Raw genomic sequence first — 22,077 nt, 5'->3', positions numbered from 1 at the left:
ATTGACTTGCCACTTCGATACGAAAGGTCAGCGGACAGTGAAGACCCTTCAACTTCTGGAGAGCGGCTTGATGCGAAATGTCTATAAAAGGAGCAGCTTTCGAGCTCGACGGAAATCCATCAGCTCTTGCCTCAACAGCTCTTCTCTACAGCCTTCTCCTTCCAGCTCTCCTACCTTCTTCAACAATGCAGTCCTTCGTCTTCGTCCTTGCCCTCGTGGCCAGCTCTATGGCCTACGTCCTGCCTCGTCAGAGCGCGACTCTTACTTGCGGCACCGCCAACTTGGTAAGCGACGATCGCACTCGATCCTTCTTTCCTTCGCTGATCAGATGCCCCAGCAATGCTGCAATACCCTCGCCCTGGCTTCCGAGCCACTGATCGCCAACGCCCTCGGTTTGGAGAACCTCCAGATCCCCGGCCCGGATATCACCGTCGGCTTGAACGTGAGTACACATTCTTACCCATCCCAGCTCCCTCTGACGGGCGATCTTCCGCACAGTGCACCACCCCTCCCGATGACGGCACCCCAGTTACCGCCCAGTGCATCGGCATCCTTTCCTGCTGCACTAGCATCAACATCGGTGTCAATTCCGATATCTCCGAAGACTGCACGATGACCGGCATCGGCACCAAGCGCGATGTTGCTTACGAGATGCTGTGAAGTGGACTTTTCCAATGATACTTGTTTTTCTCCGCAACGTACTTAGCTTATGATCGCAATCTATAATTTGGTTTTGGCACGTGTTTCGGACTGGGTTTGTTTGAGTGCTACCCTTAAGTCAGGGAACGATCATTACGTACTATGGCGAGTCAACTGACCCGCTTATGTGTTAAGCTCATTCTAGAAGCTTCAGTAAAATCTGGGTGCTCCCTTCAAATCGGGGAGATTCGGTTCAGCCCGCTCATAGCCACTTCGTAGTTAGGTTGCGCCTCCTCCAGTTTGTGGTAGAGTCCTTGTTGACATAATTTCGTAATGATTCCAAGTCATCGACTGATCGGCTGACTAGTCGAAACTTTTGGATGCCTCCAACCCTGTTATCGACAGATTCTCTTCAGTATTCTCTCAACTCGAACACCAAGAGATCTCAAGCTGACAGCTCTCAAGCGAGCCAGATCTCCTAACTAGCAGAGTACACAAAGATATCAAGCGATTGGGTCATCCTACAGAGCGCATAGCAAGCAAGGCTTACTTCCCTCCTCAACTCCGTTGGGTGTAGAATTAGGGATTCAGCCCAAGCTTAATATGGACGATCTGGGAACCAGGACGGAAGCGAGGGTTGACCGATCTTCCCGGACGCGCCAACCAGAACTTCCCCACTGCAGAACCGTGTTCAACCCTGGTCATTTCACGAACATGGGAGTGGCCAGAAGCGGTTGGCGCGACTGGGCTAGACGGTAGACAGCCGATGTTTCTCACAGACAGAGCATAGAGAGGATGGAAATGAGCAGTTCTGACAAACGCACATCAGGATGTGTGCCACTGCTTGACTTCCGCGTTGGAAGAGAAATGCAGGAAAAACAAGAGGGCCTGCTGTGCATAAGGCGGAGCTCAGGGAGCGCAGGGAGGACACGCCGTCTGCCCGAACGCACCACCACGAAGAAGACATATCATCATATCCATACTGGTTATTTGGGACAAGATTGGTGTGGCAGGGTCAGATGGCTGCTGAGATATCTCCAGAGGTTGATGGGAAGCCGAAAGTGAAGAGCTGGAGTTCCCGGAAGCGCACACCGAGGCGTGGGGTGGCTCCCCACACTTTCCGGCGTCTTAGTACACACAGAAAGTGAAAGCCTCAGACACTCGGTGGGGGCTAGTGGAAACACCTAAGGAGTCTAAATACTATGATGCAGCTGAGATGAATGTCCGAGAACGGGAGCTCCGTAACACGGAGGACAGCAAGAACAGACGTGCTGCTGAGCTCGTGCATGGCTGGCCGATCAACGCACCCGTTCTCTGGCGTACGCCTGCGAACTGCTAGTCTAATATCCTGCTAAGTGAGCAGCGAGGTAGGGCTGAGGTGCTCGGGAGAATTTTCAGTAGGCGAGAGCAATCAGGATAGAGAATTTCGCCTGCAGGGAACAGACATCCTCCAGACTAAGCCTAGTTGTGCCACGACAGGTCGAATGAGCATCCTGGTACACTGCTCTGCTGGATAACAACACCGTGGGAGTAAGAAGACTCCAGACCTTAACACGGAGAGCATCGGGAGTATAACATCGAGTTATGCGGGGCCGAATGCGAAGACAGCGCTATAGGACGAACACACCAGAGCTGCAAGAGCTGGTAGCTTGTCTGCAAGAAGGCATGTAGCAAGCAGAACCCTCGACGGCTGGTGTGACAGACCCTGGGCGACAAGACCAGTATCTTCGACAAAACCACAGTGGCAAAGGGGGAGGAGGGGGGACGAAGAGAGCTGGTGAGCACATGGATAAATGTGAGGGGGGGCACTGAATGAGATCAGGATACCACACATCGTCCATGTGGATGTTCAGTCCCTTGACCATCTCAAGTAGCCAGCAAAGGAGGATGGACGAGCAGACGAGAGAGGAGAGTGAGCAGAACCGAAGCGCAGAGCCGCCTTTTGAACCTTTTGGACATGGTCCGTGCGAGTGATGACCGTTGGCTTGCACCCGCATTTCCGCACTTCCGACGCACGTGATCGGCAGTCCGAGAGATCGGCCCAGGTCCCTGCGAGTACCGGTGGTTGAGGGAGTGCCGAGATATTAATATATATTGTTGGAGAACGTGCGAGGGACTTGGGAGAGAGGGATTATCTGGATCCGAGAAGAACGGTGGTTGTCCAGGTGCAGTAGTAGGGTTGAAAAGTGCAGTGGGGATATGTACTGGGTGTCTGGGAGACGAGAAGGATAAGAGAGAAGGGGTGAAATGGTGGGTGATGTGCGCGATGGGTGATGTTACCATATCTGGCTGTTTCCTTTGTTGTTGCGTTTGTTCGCTGTGAGAGAGCAGAGAGAAAGAAAGTTGAAGTGGTGACCTCATTAGGCACCGATTGTCTCCGTGTGAGATGAGGGTGTTCTGTTGCACGTGGCGTGTCTTAGCTGATCTCGGTGTCTTGTATGTGAAAGGGAGTGTCATTACCCAAAGAGGCTGATTGGGCCAAACGGTCAATGTCCTGAGCTGCATTGCCTCTTTAGGATACACCCCTCACTTTCTGTCATTGATCGACGAGGCCTCAACTACTTAACTAGATCCGCTTAAAAGGGCCACAGCCAGCGAGCACTCCCTCAAGCCCTCCCCTTTCCTCCCCATCGACCACCACCTTCACCCCAACAACATCCTCGCACACCACCACAACCAGACGCCCTCTTATCATCCCCTCATCCATCATGGACTCATACAACGACACCGCGCCTGCACACTTCCCCGCTCTCCCAGAGGTACGCGCCGCAATCCGCAAGCTGGAGGAGGAGCATGCACAGCACGGTGTGCCCCTGACAGGGCGAATCGTTCATACATGTCACTATCTCCCCGTCGTGCTCTCCCTCTCCGGGCATGGACCCAACCCCGGTGGACTCCTCTCCCCCCCCAAGACGCCCGACATCGTCCCGACTCTGACGACGGACGACGGACTACGCATGACCACCACGACGATGCATGCGGACGTACCCCTGCGCTCGGAGGACGAGAAGCTGCAGAACCGCTGGAGCATCGCACCCCGTCGCGGGCATACCGCGATGATCTCCGGTATTGAGAGCCTCGCAGATGCAGGTCACGAACAGCTCATCGTCGCCTGGACTGGGGACGTGCTCGCGGAAGGCTCAGACGATGTCGTCCCTATCCAAGAACTGGACGACCAGGAGATGAGGGACATGGTCCACACCGTTGAGAATCACCGAACTGCCAAAGGCGACAAGGTCAAATATATCCCTGTGACGCTTGACGAGAAGGTCGCCCATGGACATTATGATGGATATTGCAAAACGAGTGCGTTCTCTCACCATACAGAATAGGCGCCGTATGCTCATTCCTACTAGCGCTGTGGCCACTCCTGCACTATCTCCTCTGGCAAGACGTCGCCACCGAGACTCCGTCCCAGGATGAGTTCTGGGATGCGTACGTACAGGCGAACCAAGCGTACGCAGACGCCATCGCCTCCATATACCAATTTGGCGATCTTATCTGGGTACACGACTACCATCTCCTCCTAGTGCCCAAGATGCTGCGCGCGCTTGTCCCAGACGCCCATATAGGCCTGTTTGTTCACACGCCATTCCCCAGCTCGGAAGTCTTCCGCTGCCTCCCAAGGAGGAAGGAGATCCTCGACGGAATGCTAGGCGCCAACCTCATCTGCTTCCAGACCTACTCATATGCGCGTCATTTTACGAGCACGTGCATCCGCGTTTGTGGGTACGAAAGTGCCCCTGGAGGAGTGGACATCCAGGGAAACCACGTGTCGATCCAGTTCTGCCCTGTTGGTGTGGACGCAGAGCGCGTGGCGAATGATCGGGATGCCCCGGGCGTCAAGCCTACGCTGGAAGCGCTCCTCCAGCTCTACAAGGGCAAGAAGATCATCGTAGGACGGGACAAGCTCGATGTCGTCAAGGGTGTTATGCAGAAGGTGCGCTTCTGCCGCTTCTGAGTAGCTTATATGCTCATTCGCTTAGCTCCGCGCTTTTGAGAAACTCCTCATCGACTTCCCCGAATGGCAGGGGAACGCCGTCCTCATCCAGGTCACTTCGCCCGCGCTGACCGACTCGCCCAAGCTCGAGCGGCAGGTGAGCGAGCTTGTAAGCCACATCAACGGCGAATACGGGAGTCTGGACTTCATCCCCGTGCATCATTAGTGAGTCTCATCTCCGACAGGCCGGAAGCGAAGTGTACTGATAAGGTGTACAGTCACCAAGCTATCAAGAAGGACGAGTATATGGCGCTGCTCTGCGCTGCTGATTTGGCGCTCATCACCCCGCTCCGCGACGGGATGAACACCACCAGCATGGAATTCGTCATCTGCCAACAGGGCGGCAAGCAGTCTCCTGTCGTCCTCTCCGAGTTCATGGGCACGAGCGGGAACATGACCGCTGCCTTACAGGTGAACCCCTGGAACTTGGGCGACGTGGCCCGCGTGATCAACCACGGGCTGACGATGAGCGAGTCGGAAAAGACAGATCGCCAAGCGACGCTCTACAAGATCGTGAGCACTCACACGTCCCATACCTGGGCTGCTGTGCTCGTCCGCATGCTCCTGAGCCACATTGGCCACGAACACACCGCTCACCAAACACCCTACCTCGATATCGAGCGTCTCCGGTCCTCCTATCACAAAGCTACCAAGCGCCTCATGCTCTTCGACTATGACGGCACGCTCACCCCGATTGTCAAGACCCCCTCTATGGCCGTCCCGTCCACCGCTACTCTCGCTGCCCTGCACGCGCTCAGCTCCGACCCGCGAAACCTCGTATACATCATCTCCGGGCGTGACGGGGCTTTCCTCGAGCAGCATCTCGGCCACTTAGAGCGCATCGGTATGTCCGCCGAGCACGGGTGTTTCATGCGCGAGCCCGGCGCAGCGGACTGGACGAACCTGGCCCAATCGCTTGATATGAGCTGGATGAAAGAGGTCGCCGAGATCTTCCAGTACTTTACCGAGCGCACGACGGGTAGCTTTATCGAGATGAAAAAATCTAGCATCACTTGGCATTACAGGCAATGTGATCCCGAGTGGGGCGATTTCCAGTGCAAGCAGTGCCTGGATCTGTTGGAGAGTAACCTCGCGCCCAAGAGACCGATTGAGGTGCTGGTGGGGAAGAAGAACCTCGAGGTTAGGCCGATCGCTATCAACAAAGGAGAGATCGTCAAGCGGATATTGTACAACAACCCCGAGGCCGAGCTGGTCTTCTGCGCTGGGGATGATAAGGTGTGTTTCTTGCTCTTTGTGAAGGCGTGCGCTGATGTATGATACAGACGGACGAAGACATGTTCCGCGCTCTTAAGCTCTTCCCTCTCGGAGTGACGTCAGTGACGATGCCCCCTCCTGTAACGGCCTCGCTCACCCGCCCTCCCTCGCCCTCCGGTGGGCCGGCAAAACCCTTCGAACCAGTCAAGCTCTCCCTCGGGCCTGACCGCGTCTTCTCCACGGCGGTTGGTCCGAGCGGGAAGAAGACCTTTGCTCAATGGCACGTTGAGAGTCCTGAAGAGGTCGTAGCTGCGATGCAGAAAGTCTTGGCTTGACGGCTCCCTCCGCTCCGGGGGGAGTTCTTCGGGCAGGGTCGCGCAGCCCGGGAGTAGAATTAGATGAGAATTGTTTTCTAGATGTATAAGGGTTATGGTTGGTATGTATATGCTGCGCCCTGGTGCGCAGCTCAGAAGGAACGACACGATGACGAAGCAATACTAACCGGATTCCGGATGTCAGATGCGAAGAAAGAAAGAAATTACCGAACTAACCTTTTTCGAATTCTCATTTTTCATGTCTTATCGATTCCTTCTGCTGCGTAAGCATTACACTGAGCTGCTTTTGGTATCTGTCTGGTATCCGTGTTTGTGTTTCGGATGTTTCGGCTCATGTTGTGTGGGATTGTTGAGTTGGACGGGATCATGTATTGCTGTTTGGTGTTAAGGGGTCGGTGGTGTAGGGTGGTGTGAAGGTAAACTGGTACTGCACCGTGGTGGGAGATGGACTGGTACACGACAGCGCGTTTTCTTCACCTTATTCTCATATTCTCAGTCTCGTAAGATGATGCACGAACATTATACATCCTATCATCTCATTATCCCAGTATCCGTGATCATGCTGATCATCATCTCCGTCATATGTTGCCCGAAGTCAGAGGTGTTCGCTGGCCCTCCTCATGTCAATCTGCATATGCCAAGCGAAAGAGCAGCTTGCTGTCACTCCTCTTAACCCCGAGTACAAATATGTCATATACCGGGAAGGGAATGACGATCTTCCGCTCTGAGTGGGTTGTCAGCCCGACCGGGTGATCGACTGCGCAGGGCTCCACGTATGGCAGGAGATTCGAAGGTAGGATGTAAAGGTGAGGGCGTGGCGGTGAGGTCGACGATTACCCAGAGTGCTGATGCAGGCAGTACTGGTGCAGGACACTCAGCTTGAAGCTGACCATCCAACTCCCTCTCTTTACCAACAACTGACCAGTATCCCACTAGTACTCCCAAATCCTTCCCACTCCGAATACCCGAACTCTCACCCTGAACTTACGAAAGAGAACCGGCTTCTGGACTTCTTCCAAACTTCTACCACGCGTGTGCACGCTTCTGCGCCAGGAGGGCACTTTGATTCAGTCTCCCCCTCTCCTCCTTTCCCTCTCTCACTCCTTGCCTCTGATAGGACGAACAGTCAGAGAGCACATCCCCACTCTCTTGGCAGGTGCGCAGTCTCTATTCATTCAGTTGTTGGACTCAAACCTAATAAATATCCGCTCAGCCACAGCCCATCTCGGCGCCCCTCGGCACAATAGAGAAAACGGGTCGAGCTGGGTTGGACCCTCTTCTGTTTTCCCCCTCCAAAATTCCCTGTCAAATAGAAAAAGTGTGACCGTTTTCTTTTCCTCCTCTCTGCGCGGAGACGGAAAAATTTCGCACCCTTCCGGATCCTCTTCTCGCGTGGGTGTGTTTGGTGGGCAGAGAGACCCTCTGTGCTCTGGAAGGGGTTAAGAGACACTAGAGGCAAAGGGCTCACTCTTAGGTGCGCCTAACGCTCTCACCGGCGGGCGATCACGTATTTGTCTTCTATCTCACTGACTTGTGTTCAGTAAACAGGTATTAGCACATTCGGGTACTTTGCACGAGAAATACGCGACAGGCGACGTCATCGGAGGTGTTGTTATTGAGAGTGTGCCGAGTGTCAGTGGAGACTGGAGGCTGGACTGGAGAGCCAAGAGAGAGAGAACATGCGACGCACAAGACTTGTTCCCCCTGGTCATCCATTGACAGGGCAGCAGTCTCCACCTCGCACGGCAGTGTCAGAGCACGACACCGGCAGCACACCAGACTCGTCTCCACCGGCTTTCAATGGGGGCAATTACCCTCTCCCTCCTCCGTTGGACACCAGCATACTTAATACCTACACACATCCACCTTTCCCTTACCCGCATACACCTTCCCCGACACATGACCAGCACCAACAGCACCCTCAGGCATCCCCTCCGCAGGTCACGCACGCCAACGGACACGTCAGTCCTCGTACACACGCCCGTCAGCCAACACTCCGCAGCAGAAGTTACAGCCTGTACGAGCAAGTCGTCGGTTCCGAACTAGACGAGAAAGAGCGAGACGCTGCGAGCAGGAGCAGTTCCGAGCTCGACGAGAAATATTCTCTTCCCGGCACTGGGAGGCGGTGGGAACGCAAGCGGCGAAAACGCGACTACTTTTCCCCCTTCCTCCCGTTTGGTCTTGCTCTTCGTATCCCGTTCTTCAACCGACCACCCCGAATACCCCACACGTACGTCACGCCCACCCCGCGCGCTGCTGCCCTCCAACAGCAGCGGAGCAGGAACTGGTACATGGCCCCACTTCACCTTCCCCTCCCCGTGAGCCTGAGCTCGCTACTCAAGCTTCTCCTCCCCTTCGCAGCACTCGTGCTCTGCATCATCACCTTCCTCGACATATCCGTTTCCCTCGAGATATACCGCAAGTCCTGGATAGCGAGGGAAGTGCAGCACATCGAGCCACTCACTGGATGCTTCAACCCCCAAAACCTCTCTCCGGCATACAACCTCACCCTCGCGCGCGGGCCGAAGTACTACGAAGTGCACGCGGGAACACCGATGCGCCTCGGTCTAGACTGCTACGATTTCGCCGGCACAGTCGGGCCCGAAGTGAGGAACTGGATCGAGGGGAGGACGTATTACCACATGTACTGGCGTGCGGATCTCCTCCCGTTTGCTGAGAGGCAGGTATGGACACTTCGGAGCTTCTTCGCCACGCAGGACATTTCCCGGTCTACCCTTATCCTGTGGAGCAATGGCGACCTAAGTCAGAACAGGGATATCGCGACGTTCCTACACACTTACCCGGATGCGTTCCAAGTTCGCATGATCGACATCGAGGAGCTCGCACGCGGGACAGCGCTGGACGGCAGCCCGATGCTCGCCCGTGCGGGTAAGGACAGGCGCGCATGGGTGGATGGGGATCTTGTTCGACTCCTCGTGGTGTGGTACTATGGTGGTGTGTGGGTGGACATGGACAGCCTGCTTACGCGGGATCTTGCCCCTTTGCTGGAACACGAGTTTGTCGTCCAATGGGACTGTTACGGTGCGCTTTCCCCTCCCTTTACGCCGAATGCATACTGATGCTCTGCAGACAAGAAATTCATGCCCCTAAATGGTGCGATCCTGCACTTTCAGCAGCACTCGCCCTACCTATGCGAAGCCTTCCACATCATGGCCACCGGTCCACCCCCTCAGCCGAACAGCATCGACTGGGGCTCAAGGCTGTACCACAAGCTCTGGCGAAGGCTGCTCGCTGCCGGTATCGAGCCATTCAAGATCCTCCCTTGGTGCTTCATTGATGGCTCGAACTGCGGGTACGAGAACTCGCTGCCCGACCCGCTGGCGAAAGACGGCAAGTTCTGGGGCGAGGGGAGGACGTATGAGGAGGGAGGAGAGCTGGATAAGATCCTCACCCGGAAAGTGTTTAGCGTGCATGTGCATAATCGTTGGGATAAGGAGTACCCGAAGGGGGGTTGGGTGGAGAGGCTCTTGTTGAGGGGGTATCAGGCGCGTTTGGGGGAGTTATAGGCCTGAAGGGGGCGGGGGGATCGCTGTTTCACTGGGTAGGCATATGCGTACAGGCAGTACATTTTACTCCTTCTCACTCTTTGCCTTGTTCAGCTCTCGCCGGCACTCTCCCGCCCCTCCCACAAGTCCGGCATCCGACGCACGACCTTGCCCTCGTTCTTGGCGTGCTGTTTCAGTTTCTCCAGCAAAGGTGTTGAGGCCCACCGGGCGGGAGGATCACGTTTCTCGATCGACCAGTAGTAGATGTCCCAGTCGGGTTCGTCTAGCAGCTGGAGGGGGTTAGCGGATGACGACAATGACGAGTAGGGAAGTGGCAATGGGAAAGAGGGAGAGAAGGAGCGGAAAGAGGGAAGAAAAGAGAGAGAGATGAACTGTACATGGACTCGGTTTAGTATATATCCCGGACGGACATCGTTTGGATACCTCTTATGTTTCCTCTTACGAAAAAGTCACGAAATCCCTTAACAGCTACCAGTCGTAGTGTAGCAATACCTAATCTAGCACTCCATCATCCGCTATCGCTGCTCTCTCCTCTACTGAAAGGGGCGGAAGGGGCAAACAGGACAGGAAAAGCGCTCACACGATCAAACTCCCTCAACTCAGACTCACTCATCCCCTCCAAATTCTCACGCGCAAACGTGCTCAGCAGTAAATCGTTCTCCAACATCCCTCTCTTCCTGGTCTGGTAGACGAGTCGCGCACGAAGAGTTTGGACGTCTTCCTCCGTACGGTCTTTTCGCAAAGGAGCGAGGAGGGACCTGAGGTCCTGGTCACCCTCGGAGGGGGCGGGAGGGAGACCTTCGAATGACGGGCCGAGGACGAGTTCGGGAGAGAGAGGGAGGGGGAAGGGGTCGGTGGCTCGGGATGGGACTGGGGCTGGGGCTGGGACTGGGGAGGATGTTGGGCGGCCGCTGGCGTTATGGGCGTTGTTGCCGGTTGGGGTTGGGGGTGTGCGGGAGCTGCTCGACGCGCGGGCGATGAGCGTGCGCCTGGAAGGCAATGTACGGGAAAAGAGGGATGTGCAGGTAAGCATGGTAGTGTAGACAGAGGTTGACGAGTTGTACGAGTACGAATGGTGACTAGCACTTGTAATTTGAAGTCTTTAGGGCCAAGCACCTGGGTGGCGGAAATTACAGCGATCGGCACATCGATCTGGCACCTGATTGATGCAGTCATACGTCTAATAATAATATGATGCAATTCATATATTGCATAGCATACCGCACATCCTGCAGCTCGTAGAACAAGGCAGGAGCGACTAGCGCTGATCATCTAGGCTAGCCACGGAACTACCCGTCCTAATGGGAGTCGCTGCTACAGGAATACAACAATATCCGCCCGGCCCCCCTGCTAATGATACCTCCTCGATGCTGTCGTCTATTTCTTGCTCCCGGGCGCAGAGGTCTTGGTGCTGCGCGACTGGTCTTCCGCCGCGTCCTCGAGGAAGAAGTAGCTGCCGCTTGCTATAGAAACTAGTCAGTATCATCAGCCTACCACTGTAAAACGACGATACGCACACTTCTGCTCCCTATCCTTGATTGAGTCAAACTTGTTCACCCGCGGGCGGAAGTTGGTCGGATCGCGACGGAACGTGATCTCGAGCGAAGCAAGGAACTGGTTCATGCCCGTGAGCAAGCTCTGTGGTGGTGTGGCCGTCGCATGGATAGCCGGTTGGCCCTCCAACACGACGACTCGGTCGGCAAGGTACGTCGCCATGATGAAATCGTGCTCAATGACAAAGGCGGTCTTCTTCGAGTGCAGGATGTACCGCTTGACGACTTTGCTCGCAGTAATACGTTGCTCAGAGTCGAGGAAGGAACTGGGCTCATCAAGCAGGTAGATATCCGCAGGCTTGCCGAGGGCAAGGACGATGGCGACACGCTGCAGTTCCCCACCGGACAGCGTCTGCACTTCTTGGTCGATGACGTTCTCGATGTTCATCGGCTTGACCACGTCGGTGTTAAACTGCGGGTGCATGAAGGCCGCCTTGATCTGCTTCAGCAACAACATCCGCACCGTCCCAGGGAACTTGGGCGCGATCTTCTGCGGCTTGAGGGAAACGTTGTACTTGACGGACGTCTTTGCATCGTCTGGCTCCAGTGCGCCAGCCAGCATTCGGACAAAGGTCGTCTTGCCCGTCCCGTTTTCACCGAGGATGACGATAATCTCCGAGTTGGTGAAGTTGCCTGACTGGACGTCCAGCTTGAAATTGCCCAGCGTCTTGCTCATCTTCGGGTACTGGAAGCGCCGTGTCCGATCGAGAAGCACCTCATCCGCAGTCTCCGACATCTTAAACGTCAACGCGTCGTCACGGAATCGAAGGTTCTCTGTCGGGATGAAGCCGTCAAGGAATATGTTGATCCCTTCCCGAACAGAGTAGGGCATTGTTACGACGCCGTAGACACCTGGCTTGCCGTACAAGCAACAGATAAAGTCGGAAAGATAATCGAGCACTGACAGATCGTGTTCGACAGCGATGACGTAGGACTGTGCGCGAACGAGGGAACGAATGGTCCGCGCAGCTGTTAGACGTTGCCTGATATCGAGGTACGAGGACGGCTCGTCAAACATATACCTGTGAAAAATATAAGTGTCGAATACAAACCCAGTGTCAACTTCACATACACATCGGCATTCTGCACGCAAGACATGGCGATAGCGAACCGCTGCAGTTCTCCACCAGAAAGGACACTGATATCTCGGTCAAGGACCTCGTTCAGCTCTAGCACATTCACAATCTCGTCCTTATTGCCCATTTCCAGTTTCGAGTCCAGCATCTCAGAGACAGTGGCGCTGGCTTTCATCGCACGAGGGATATGGTCCACATATTGAGGCTTGATAAGTGCCTTGAGGTGGTCCTCCAGCACTTTGGTGAAGTAGTTCTGCAGCTCGGATCCGCGGAAATTGCGAAGGATCTCCTGCCAGTCCGGAGGATCGTCGTACCTCCCGAGATTGGGCTTGAGCTTTCCAGCCAAGATCTTCAGCGCTGTGCTCTTCCCGATACCATTGGTACCGACAAGACCCAGCACTTGACCCGGTCGTGGTGTTGGCAGTCGGTGGAGCTTGAACGAGTTCGCGGTGTAACGATGGGTGACTTCAGCTTCGAGATTGGTGGGTAGATTGATAATTTGGATAGCTTCGAATGGGCATCTGTACCGCGTGTTACCACATGATCCATGGAAAGGTTAAGCACGCACTTCTTCACACAAATACCGCATCCAATGCACAAGACTTCAGATATGAAGGCTATTTTATCGGTGGGCTTGACTTCGATACACAACTTGCCTGTAATGTGTATTCAGTACACAATATCTCTCTCGAATCGTTGAACCGTACCCATCTTCACAACAGGACATGACTACCATCTCAAGCATCAGCATGAGACTCCACCACAAAGTAACAGCTAACGGGACCTTTCTGCACTCCTGCGCACACCTCTTCGGCTTGCACCTATTCGCATCCACAATGGCGATACGTGTAATTTTGTCAGCCATATTGACGCTGCTTCAGAATGACAGAAAAAGAGACGAGGAAGCAGGAAGAGGAGGGTATAACAGGCAGGTCTTGGGCGCGAAAATCTCCACGCCCTGATCAACACTTGTAATTATGAGGGGCTGTGCTTCAGGGGCATATAGTCATCCTGAGGTGTTGTCGGGTCCACCAATTGAGTGCTTTGCAATGGCGAAGAAGGCAGCTGCTCCAACGAAAGATGCAAAGAAAGTTACAAAAGACGAGAGTAAGGATGGTGGAAGCAAGGTTTGTGTAGGATTAATCAATTCCATGACCCAGGGGCTGAGCTGCAATGGCAGGGTAAAGCTGGAAAGGGCGAACTGAAGCCAGCCCAGGCCATCAATGTGCGCCACATCCTCTGCGAAAAGCAGAGCAAAGCCCTAGAGGCACTCGCCAAGCTCCAGGCGGGAGAGAAGTTCAACAAAGTTGCAGAAGAGTACTCGGAGGACAAGGCGAAGGCCGGCGGGAGCTTGGGTTGGATGACGAGAGGAACTATGGTCGTGCGTTAGGTTCACTGATATCCCGGAGACGAGCGTCTGATGAGTGCGTAGGGAGCCTTCCAAGATGCTGCGTTCGAGCTAACACCATCTTCCACGGACAAGCCGATCATTAGCCCGCTTGTAAAGACCAAGTTTGGGTATGTGGCAATATAGAACTGAAGGATTAGAACTCACGTTAACGCAGATATCATATTATCATGGTTGAGGGCCGTCGTTGAAAGTTGCGTCACTGTTGGGATGCGTGTGTTGTTTGGCGTGGTATGAAGGATCAAATACCCAAGTGGCAAAGGGGTTTCATTGCTGCTATTCCTAGCACGACTGTTGTACAATTGGATGTATGCATACAAAGGGCGTGAATACACTATTCATGCTCTGACGCTTCGATATGACCAACAAGACAAATGGGCGCAAGACGAACGCGAGTTCGAAAACCCAAAGATTCAAAACCGAAACACTAAGAATGAAAAGAGAAATATGATTAACGCCCGTAGTATCCACGATCGTAATCGGCTGGATAATCGGGCGGGTATCTTTGCCGCTCCTGCTCCGCAGGCCATGCAGGTTGAGGTGGAGTGAGGGGAGCCGGAGGGCGATCGAAGTAGCCATTGGGAGGCGCAGGAGGTCCATAATAACGGGGAGGGACTGAATTATCCGACACAGGCGGGGTTCGATAACTAGGGTATTCTCGGCTGATGGGGGGAAGGCGACTTGATGCATAATCAGGACCATAAGCCGGCATCGATTGTTCGCGATACCGGTAGCCAGGGGATGGCACACGCGGGGGGTATCCGGGATAGTAGGATGAGGGTGGTCCTGGTGACGGTCGCCGGTAATAATCGTTAGATATAGGGGGCAGAGATCTATCCGGTGGATATTGGTGCGAATAAGGAGCTGGTGAAATAGGTCGCCGAGGGTAATCATCCACGGGAGGTTGCCAATTGACCGGGGGCAAGGGTCGGTAAGAAGGCGCATCAGCACGTGCTTGCCAGTCTCGATAGTCAGAAGGTCCGTCAGGCGTGGGGAACGTCGTCCTGCGGTATGAGTATTCTTCTGCTTGCCGCCCGTAATCAGGAGGTCGAACAAATTCGCCAGTGTAAGGACGGTATTCTCCAGACCGGTACGCCGGATCCACGGACAAAGCGCGCGCAGACTGATACACATCCTGCCGTCGCGCCTGCCATTCTCGATCTGTGGGGACAGGAAATCTTTCGCCGACTGACCGAGCTTCGATCTCATGAGGCAGCAGTCGCTTCGGCTCTCCAAACCAATCCCGTAGACCCCCTTTCGCTCCATTGGGAGGAGATCTGGGTGCTTCATCATTGAGAAGATGACTGATGGGTAAGCGACCCTTGCCAGAGCCATACCTCTCCCCATACGAAGTCGGAGAATCGAAGGGCAGACTCGAGATAGGCGGTAACTGATGGAACGGCTTTACAGGACCGAAGGCGGCGCCCTCTGCTTGGAAACGAGACGTTTCCTCCTCGCTCTGCGGAGTGATGATCTCAGCTTTGAAGGGGGGAGGAATCGCGGGAAGAATGATAGCTGGCTCCATTCCAGGTGGCGGGTACTCGGACTTGACAGCCGAAGGGCCGACCATCTCCCTCTCCGGTTCTCGCCATCGTTGCGGAGTTGACGTATGTGAACGACTGACCGGCTCGGAAGCCGGTGCCATATCGATATCCATCCTGACATCAACCGGAAGTGGAGTCATTTCCGCCTTGGCCCGTGAAGAAAGTTCCGCAAGCAACTCAGCCGTCTGATTGGTGAAGAAGTTACGAATTTGTGTGGCGGTTTTCGTTCCCACATCACTCGCAATACGACCATAATCAGGACCGTGAGATTCATGACTCGTCACCGCTGTGAGCTTCTCCTGGACGGACCAGTAACTAGAGGTAGCAGATCGACGTCGAACAGTTGGCGGCTCCACCTCGAGACCGAGTTTGCTGCGCTTGAACGGAACTCCATCGCTAGGCGGGTAGAACGTTTGAGGACTCGCTCGAGAACTAAGTCCAGACAACGGCATAATTGGAAGGTCGCTGGGCCTGGTGTCCGATCGTGTGGAGGCGTCAGCAGGAGTAGGCGCGTCGACGCTATCGACCTCCATCGGGCTATCTTGGTACTCGGGTTCCCGCTGTGGTACAATCGCACGACCAGGCGACTCGCCCTCTGCATCTGAAGTTGTCGTCTCCTCCACGGGCGGTGTCTCTTCCACCATCCTCTCCTTGGCTCCCCGCCTCGGCTGTTTCTTGTTCTTCTCCACAGCCTCGATATCAGCGACGATTGATCTCCCTTTACCCTTAGCTGCCTTCTTGCCGGATTTCCTCTTTCCTGTAGTGGACTTGCCGCGGAAGTCAAGGACCCGCTTGTTGAGATAATAGTATTCGACACATTGTTTGGCCGTCTTGTCCGGCAGGCCTGCTGCAATTTCGCCGAATTGTTTTGGAGTCTCGGCGTATCGAGCAGCGAATATTTCGTCCTCCTGATGTGTCCAGTGGTCGGGACTTTCGTCGACTTGGTAGAACTCCTCCGGGTTGGTAACGATGAACTCTGACACATCCACCTTCTCCTCGCTGGCCGCCCCTGTGACGATGTCCATGTCTGGAATCGAGGCAGCCGAATACCGTGAACGGAAAGCAGCATCCTGCGATTCTTCCATCTGGATCTTCTCGAGAATAGCCTCCATCTCCAGGTCAGAACGTACTGCGTCACCAAAGAAGGCACTGGCAGCGCTGCGCCGACTGGAGCGAGTCGGCACAGCGGGGCTCTCCACATCAGAGAAGAGATACCCCATGCCTGGGGTCGCAGGCGTCTGTTGGACCTTGTCGAGGGCGAAACGTCTCTTGCGATCATCGAGAATGCGGTCGAGCCGTTCCATCTGGAAGTGCCACTGCCGATCGAGATATTTGTATCGATTCTGCAAGGTCTTGATCAGGTCCTGAAGATCTTGGGGATCACGCTTGACAGGTTCCGATGGCACCACCTCCTCTCGGCTTGCAGCCTCCACGTCCACTTCCATCAACTCCGCTGCCACGGTCTCATCCGCTGTCTCCGGTTCAACTGCCACAACCGTCGTCTCTGGGTCTACAACTACATCCACCACCGATGAACCTACGGTCACATCCACCATCTCCGGCTTTACACCGCCCTTTTCATGCTCTTCCCCTGCTGCCAATGAATCTGTAGCCGTCGATGATGCAGGCATCATGTCGACATCCTCCGTCGCAGTCGGTGGTACATGGTTCGACGTTTCATGGATAGTTGCGGTGGGCTTGGCTTGATCGGGGATGAGAACTGGTTCTGACACCAAGGACGGATGTTCTGGCGCTTGCGAAGGCGTTGGAGACGCAGGAGATGCGACCTGTTCCACAGGGGGTTCTGCCTTGGGAGGCGACTCCTCGCGCGACAACAAAGAACTTTTGGATGACGACGGATGCAATTCCTTGGATGGAGAATCTCGTGGAAGAGCAGGCGATGCTTCAAGCCCTGGTTGCTCTGGACGAAGCGGTGCAAACAACTTGCGTCGAGGTAGTTCCTCATCACGGTACGGCGATCCCATCTCCGAATGCTGTTGAGAAAATGCAGGAGAAAGATTGGCTCGATTAGCTTCAGGAGAATGACTACCACGTAGCAGCTTCTTGTGCGGAGTCGTTAGATCGATGGTTGATGGCGGGGAAGGCGTTCGCGAAGCCCGAACAGGTGTCGAGAAGGGGTGCTTCGTGTACCGATAGCCGTTTGGGAGGACGTAATCACCCTTCGGATAGCTCTTGGATGGCGTGTTATTGAGTGAATGATCGCTGTACGGTCGGTCACGTGAGGAAGGACGACGAGCACCATATGGTGACCGTTCACGTTCATAACCAATGTGACGACCATTCGGGGAGCGAACAGGTGGATAGGGCAACGGCCCACCATACAAACCATTTGGTGAGGTCGGGTATCGTCCTCGTCCAGGAGACATTCGTCGCTCGTACTCAGCATGCCCATTCGTACGACCGTTCGACCAACGTTCGTCTCGCCATCCATTCACCCCACGTAGACCAGAGGTGCCGCACTCTCGCTCTGTCCACTCGCTGACGTCCTCGCCCTCTTCTAACCCTTCTTGTCGCTCGGGTTGTGCACAATCCTGGGACGGTGACCAGCGCGTCTTCTTGTCGAGACGGCGAGATTTGTTCATCTCCCACATCCTTGGTGATTCGTTCTGTGGTAGTGCACGCAGATTGGGTCGAGGTGAACGGGAGGCGTAATTTGATGGTCCGGCCTCGTTTGTTGATGGGAGGAATGAGGGTGGACGCGCGGATGATGATGGTTGTCCCTGGAATACAAGACGACAGATATGAGTAACCAACAACGAAAACGTAAAAAAGTACCCAAACATACCTCTCGAGGACCGTTAATAACTGGCAGTGTCGTCCCATCGATATTTGAAGGTCGTCTCCAAGTGAGAGATGGGTTAGTGTGAGGGTTGAAGACGGACGGAGGACGTGTGGAAGTGCTCGTCCCCGGTAGACGACCATCGTCCATACGGCGCTACGTTTCAAGTACGATTGCGGTGCCTGCGCCAGGTCTGAGTGACTGCTGTTGGTCGAGCGTGTGCTGTCCAAGTAAGCAGCTTTCTCAAGTTTTTCTTTTTGTTCGGTTTTGGAGTGTTGTGCTGTTAGAGAAGGGGAAAGGTGAGAGGTGAAGAGGGGGGAAAGAGTGAGCGAGTGCTGAAAATGGAGGAAGCTGCAGGACACGGACGATACGGAGGCAGAGGCAAGCACCAGCCCACACACGGAGCCATCCAATCCCCCTCTACGCCTTAATCCCCCAGTCACCCAATTTACCTCCGTCAAGCTCTGTTCCTATGGCGGGGTTTCAACCATCTCATCCCGTCCCATCTGCCTCCGTCGTCGTCTCCCTCTCTGCGGTTTTGTCACCTCTTTCCTCTTTTCCTCCCTTGTGTTCTGCTCTACAATATCTACATCTCTATCCCCCAGACTTCCTCTTCCCTCTCACTCAGTCTTCTGCTTAGAAGCCGCGCGCCTTCTTGCCCTCCATCCTCTCAGATCCCTCACAAGCGCAACGACAAGTGGCACAGCCACAGGGGCAAACAGGGGGGTGTATACGGCGTATTTGTGCTCGGTGGGGTAGTAAAGGAGGCCGATCATGCCGGGGTTGAAGAACGCCTGTGAGGAGAGGGTGAGAGCATCGATGGAATGTGCAAGGAGATGGGAAAGAGAGCGGGAAGACTGTTCTTGGGTTGCGGGCGTAGTCTATTTGATGGAATGTTCCATATCAGAGTCGGCGACGTCAATCAGAGACATAAATGCACGCACAGCGTCGAGTGCAGCCAGGGCACCGTCTACTTGTCCTAGGACATCTTGACCTACAGGCATATTCTCAATCTGGTTTACGAGATGGACGATGCTCCTGAGGGCGTCAGCGCTGTTGGCGATGTTTTCGAGGGAGCGACGACGTTTGAGCGCGTCCAGCTGCCAGGGGGTGATGCCAAATTTAGCTCGATCAAGCGCCGTGACTTGTGGTGTGAAATGCGGCACGCCGAGCAGCGCCGCTAGCTGGGCTCGGAATGTGTTGAACGGTCCAGAAAGATCGTGTAATGAAAGGAACGTGTTGGGTGAGCCTTGGCCCGCAATCGGCGGGTTGTGGATCACCACGCCGCCCCATTGGGGCAGAACGAAAGAGTCGTTACGTTGTCCAACGAAGGTGGTGTGCGTGACCAGAGGTCGACGTTCAGCAGATGGGACGAAGAGAATGAAATGTAGTACGGGGTCGTTCGACACGCCAGAAGCTGAGCCACGTGAGCTCAGAACGAGCGCAAAAGGGAGAAACGCACTGAGAGTCCACTCCGCAGAGTTGATGAAGACGGACATCTGCTCTTCGGACAGTGTCCATCTCTGGACACCGTCGCTCACCTCCAGTTGAGGATCGAACGTCAGTCCACCAAAATACTGCACTTGACTCTCGACGGTAAAGTTGTGCAAGTCCCTCAGTTGCGTGAGGGTGGGGTGGATATACCCTGCGTTTGACATCAGGATCGCCCCATCAGATAATCGGACATAACTGGACATACGCGATAGCGCCTCGTGGATCTCCCAGCCTGTGGCTGCCCCCCCGACTGAAGCGTCTTCGTTCAGCAAGGTGAAAGCGAGGCGATAGGTAGGCGAGTACTGCGCGATGCGGGATTCCGCCGCAGTTGGATGTAACTTCTGATTCGAATACGGAGCAACAAGATCGCGGATCGCATCAGTAACCGGGAGCGGTATTCCTAGCCAATATGATGAGCATCTGTGCGGAAATTAGAGGGAAAAGCTGACGCAGAGTATCCTTAACCCCGACAACCAGGTGCCGACCACACGTTACAAACGGCCTGTCTACATCCACCATCCGGAAATGGACGTAGTACGAGTCCTCTGCCTCGTCGGTCTCGGACTGCAGGCACGGATCAACTGGATGTCGATCCGCGTTGAAGGTGAATTCGAAGTCCAGAGGCGGGAAATCGATGCTCTGCTGCTTCAAAAGCGATAGATCCTCTTCCATCCCACGAGCATACATCCCTCTCTGCACCGAGTCGAATTGATTCCCCAAATCCAGATCGATTTTAATAGGAAAAGTCACCTGAAACAATGTCAGTACCTCCAACGCTCCTGAGACCGACACACGCACCCGCTTTCCCTCCAGCAGTCCGATCCTCTCTGTTGGCAGAGGCAGGCGCTCAATACTCGTCATGTAGTACCATACGGGTAGACAGAGGAGCACGACCAGCCAGTAGCTTGCGACGATCCACCTTCGTGTAGTGTCCGAGTGCACGGGATGGCTCAAGGAGAGTCCTTCCTCTGGACCTCCTTTCACCTGGGCTTCATGTTTCTGGGTATAGACGGCTGCCATCCTGAGGTATTCTATCCAACTGTATATGGAATATAAATGCAAGCAGTGAGTTACAGTATTAGTGTAGAAGGGATCTGAGCAGAAAGGCAGATGGACCTCCAAGTCAAGTGCAAAGCCAAAGGGGAGAAGGAAGTGTCAGGGTTCTAACAAACCCTCTGTCGTCACCGATTGCTGCCGCTGTTGTCCCTAATTAGAGACGGCCGACAAGAAGCCGCTGGGATCCCTTGACTTGATATCCATGCGGGCTGCTCACTGCTGGCTGATGACTGCGGTATGATGGTAACAATGAAGGCTATATAATCTGTGTCTGGACGTCGAGCTCTGGCGTCTCTCTCCTCCTATCTACGTTGGACCTGCCCGAAATTCCTGATCGCACAGATCACCCCAAGCTCTGTCTAGTTCTGCTGTGCTTCCTGAATACTCACACCACTGGCATCATCTTTGTGAAATCTGAACGGTGAATCATGGCACCAACAGAGAAGAAACCCTTCAACGTCCTCGTAACAGGCTTCGGCGTACGTTCCCCTCTCCCTTCTCTCCATCCTCAAACCCGCTCACCACCACCACTCCGCTCGCAGCCCTTTCGCTCCTATGCACACAACCCTTCCTGGCTCGGAGTCTTCCCATTGCACAACACGACCCACCCGACTCCGTCTCACACGATCCACTTTATCTGCTTCCGCGTGCCCACATCGTATGCCACCATCCTCGCGCTTATCCTGCCTCTGTACGCCCGCCCGCCCCAGTTGCCCGAGAGCCAGTACCCTCCCACTCCGGGGGGTACGAAGGCCCCTTACGAGCCTGGGGATCCTGTTCCTCAAGCGCTGCCCCCGCCCCCGGAGGGAGGGTACGACCTGGTGATCCACGTCGGTGCGGGGCATGCAGGACATCTGGCACTCGAGTCCCAAGCGCATAAGACCGGGTACCGGATTGAGGACTGGGAGGGCCAGCTTCCTCCCGTCGTCAGTGACTTTTTGCCTGAGAGCGCACCTACTGCCGCTGAGAGGGGGGAGATGGCACGACTCGGTTTGGGGGGACTGTTTGCCCAGGAAGGGAAGGGGAAACGCGGCTTCGGAACGGGGTATGAACAGTTTCCCGAGCTCTTACCGGCGGAGGGGGACGTCCCTAGTCTAGTCGAGTACCTCAAGTCCTGCGGGCTGGAAGTGCGTACTCTCTCTGCAGTACAAAGCCCAACTAACTCCAATATGACCAGCATACGTTGCACTCCACAGACGCGGGACACTACTGCTGCGACTTCATCTACTACTGTTCGCTGGCCGAGTCGCAGCGGCTCGGGGTGGGAAAAGGCAGCAAAGTCCAGTTTATGCATATCCCTCCCCCTGGGGAGCCGTACGAGAGCGAGCAGGTGAGCGAGGCGATCAGGAGGATTGCGGAGTTTTATGCTGGGGTGTGAGTATGAGTTGGAGAGGTAGATGTATGCGCGTGATAGTTGGATTTTTCTGTAT

The 22,077-nt window shown here is 54.9% G+C and overlaps 9 protein-coding genes across 9 annotated transcripts in view; 5 read left to right on the top strand and 4 right to left on the bottom strand.

The window, feature by feature from the left end:
* The window catches only part of DACRYDRAFT_22095 (uncharacterized protein), a 1,432-nt gene extending 697 nt beyond the window's left edge, over nt 1–735 (top strand). The window contains exons 2-4 of the mRNA XM_040772672.1: nt 2–284; nt 338–442; nt 499–735. Coding sequence (XP_040629355.1) covers nt 78–284; nt 338–442; nt 499–660 — 474 coding nt within the window. The 5' untranslated portion in view covers nt 2–77 and the 3' untranslated portion in view covers nt 661–735. The remainder of the gene's footprint in view (nt 1; nt 285–337; nt 443–498) is intronic.
* Nucleotides 736–3,347: 2,612 nt separating this feature from the next.
* DACRYDRAFT_66586 (trehalose 6-phosphate phosphatase) lies at nt 3,348–6,534 on the top strand (the record flags this gene model as incomplete). Its single annotated transcript, XM_040775822.1, has 5 exons — nt 3,348–3,945; nt 3,996–4,579; nt 4,626–4,804; nt 4,858–5,875; nt 5,923–6,534. 5 exons carry the CDS (start codon nt 3,348–3,350, stop codon nt 6,187–6,189), a joined length of 2,646 nt encoding a protein of 881 aa, XP_040629354.1. The 3' UTR covers nt 6,190–6,534.
* A 1,946-nt stretch (nt 6,535–8,480) lies between these two features.
* On the top strand, nt 8,481–9,716 carry DACRYDRAFT_88808 (uncharacterized protein; the record flags this gene model as incomplete). Its single annotated transcript, XM_040776878.1, has 2 exons — nt 8,481–9,231; nt 9,280–9,716. 2 exons carry the CDS (start codon nt 8,481–8,483, stop codon nt 9,714–9,716), a joined length of 1,188 nt encoding a protein of 395 aa, XP_040629353.1.
* A 122-nt stretch (nt 9,717–9,838) lies between these two features.
* Nucleotides 9,839–10,449, bottom strand: DACRYDRAFT_26898 (DUF339-domain-containing protein; the record flags this gene model as incomplete). Its single annotated transcript, XM_040774290.1, has 2 exons — nt 9,839–9,985; nt 10,297–10,449. Coding segments are annotated over 2 exons (300 nt in total), but the record flags the coding sequence as incomplete, so codon positions are not given.
* Nucleotides 10,450–11,025: 576 nt separating this feature from the next.
* DACRYDRAFT_22093 (hemin import ATP-binding protein hmuV) lies at nt 11,026–12,969 on the bottom strand. The gene is made up of 4 exons (XM_040772671.1): nt 12,914–12,969; nt 12,342–12,866; nt 11,234–12,291; nt 11,026–11,179 (listed from the first exon to the last, which is right to left on the bottom strand). Exons 2-4 carry the CDS (start codon nt 12,518–12,520, stop codon nt 11,094–11,096), a joined length of 1,323 nt encoding a protein of 440 aa, XP_040629351.1. The 5' UTR covers nt 12,521–12,866; nt 12,914–12,969; the 3' UTR covers nt 11,026–11,093.
* A 425-nt stretch (nt 12,970–13,394) lies between these two features.
* DACRYDRAFT_100039 (FKBP-like protein) lies at nt 13,395–14,106 on the top strand (the record flags this gene model as incomplete). Its single annotated transcript, XM_040767417.1, has 4 exons — nt 13,395–13,472; nt 13,526–13,726; nt 13,778–13,863; nt 13,911–14,106. 4 exons carry the CDS (start codon nt 13,395–13,397, stop codon nt 13,942–13,944), a joined length of 399 nt encoding a protein of 132 aa, XP_040629350.1. The 3' UTR covers nt 13,945–14,106.
* Nucleotides 14,107–14,204: 98 nt separating this feature from the next.
* DACRYDRAFT_107372 (uncharacterized protein) lies at nt 14,205–18,247 on the bottom strand (the record flags this gene model as incomplete). The annotated part of the gene is made up of 2 exons (XM_040768454.1): nt 14,205–18,038; nt 18,104–18,247. The coding sequence occupies 2 exons, from the start codon at nt 18,245–18,247 to the stop codon at nt 14,205–14,207; spliced, it is 3,978 nt and encodes a 1,325-aa protein (XP_040629349.1).
* A 470-nt stretch (nt 18,248–18,717) lies between these two features.
* DACRYDRAFT_107371 (uncharacterized protein) lies at nt 18,718–20,611 on the bottom strand (the record flags this gene model as incomplete). The annotated part of the gene is made up of 6 exons (XM_040768453.1): nt 18,718–18,978; nt 19,042–19,514; nt 19,560–19,742; nt 19,797–19,991; nt 20,041–20,341; nt 20,390–20,611. The coding sequence occupies 6 exons, from the start codon at nt 20,609–20,611 to the stop codon at nt 18,718–18,720; spliced, it is 1,635 nt and encodes a 544-aa protein (XP_040629348.1).
* A 464-nt stretch (nt 20,612–21,075) lies between these two features.
* On the top strand, nt 21,076–22,025 carry DACRYDRAFT_51919 (peptidase C15 pyroglutamyl peptidase I-like protein; the record flags this gene model as incomplete). The annotated part of the gene is made up of 3 exons (XM_040775069.1): nt 21,076–21,126; nt 21,190–21,774; nt 21,825–22,025. 3 exons carry the CDS (start codon nt 21,076–21,078, stop codon nt 22,023–22,025), a joined length of 837 nt encoding a protein of 278 aa, XP_040629347.1.
* Between the last annotated feature and the right edge of the window lie 52 nt (nt 22,026–22,077).

This window comes from Dacryopinax primogenitus, assembly GCF_000292625.1.
Source record: "Dacryopinax primogenitus strain DJM-731 SS1 chromosome Unknown DACRYscaffold_8, whole genome shotgun sequence".
In the NCBI taxonomy this organism is placed as follows: Eukaryota; Fungi; Basidiomycota; class Dacrymycetes; order Dacrymycetales; family Dacrymycetaceae; genus Dacryopinax; species Dacryopinax primogenitus.
Note: the sequence above shows the minus strand (reverse complement) of the source record. Positions and strands in the feature narration are given on the sequence as shown.

Bases quoted from the DNA above. Each gene is read 5' to 3' on its own strand.
- DACRYDRAFT_22093 (XM_040772671.1), bottom strand. From the start codon at position 12,520: ATGAAAGCCAGCGCCACTGTCTCTGAGATGCTGGACTCGAAACTGGAA. The intron at 12,292-12,341 runs GTATGTGAAGTT...TATTTTTCACAG, and splicing joins TGCGTGCAGAATGCCGATGT to GTATATGTTTGACGAGCCGT. The intron at 11,180-11,233 runs GTGCGTATCGTC...TAGTTTCTATAG, and splicing joins CAAGGATAGGGAGCAGAAGT to CAAGCGGCAGCTACTTCTTC.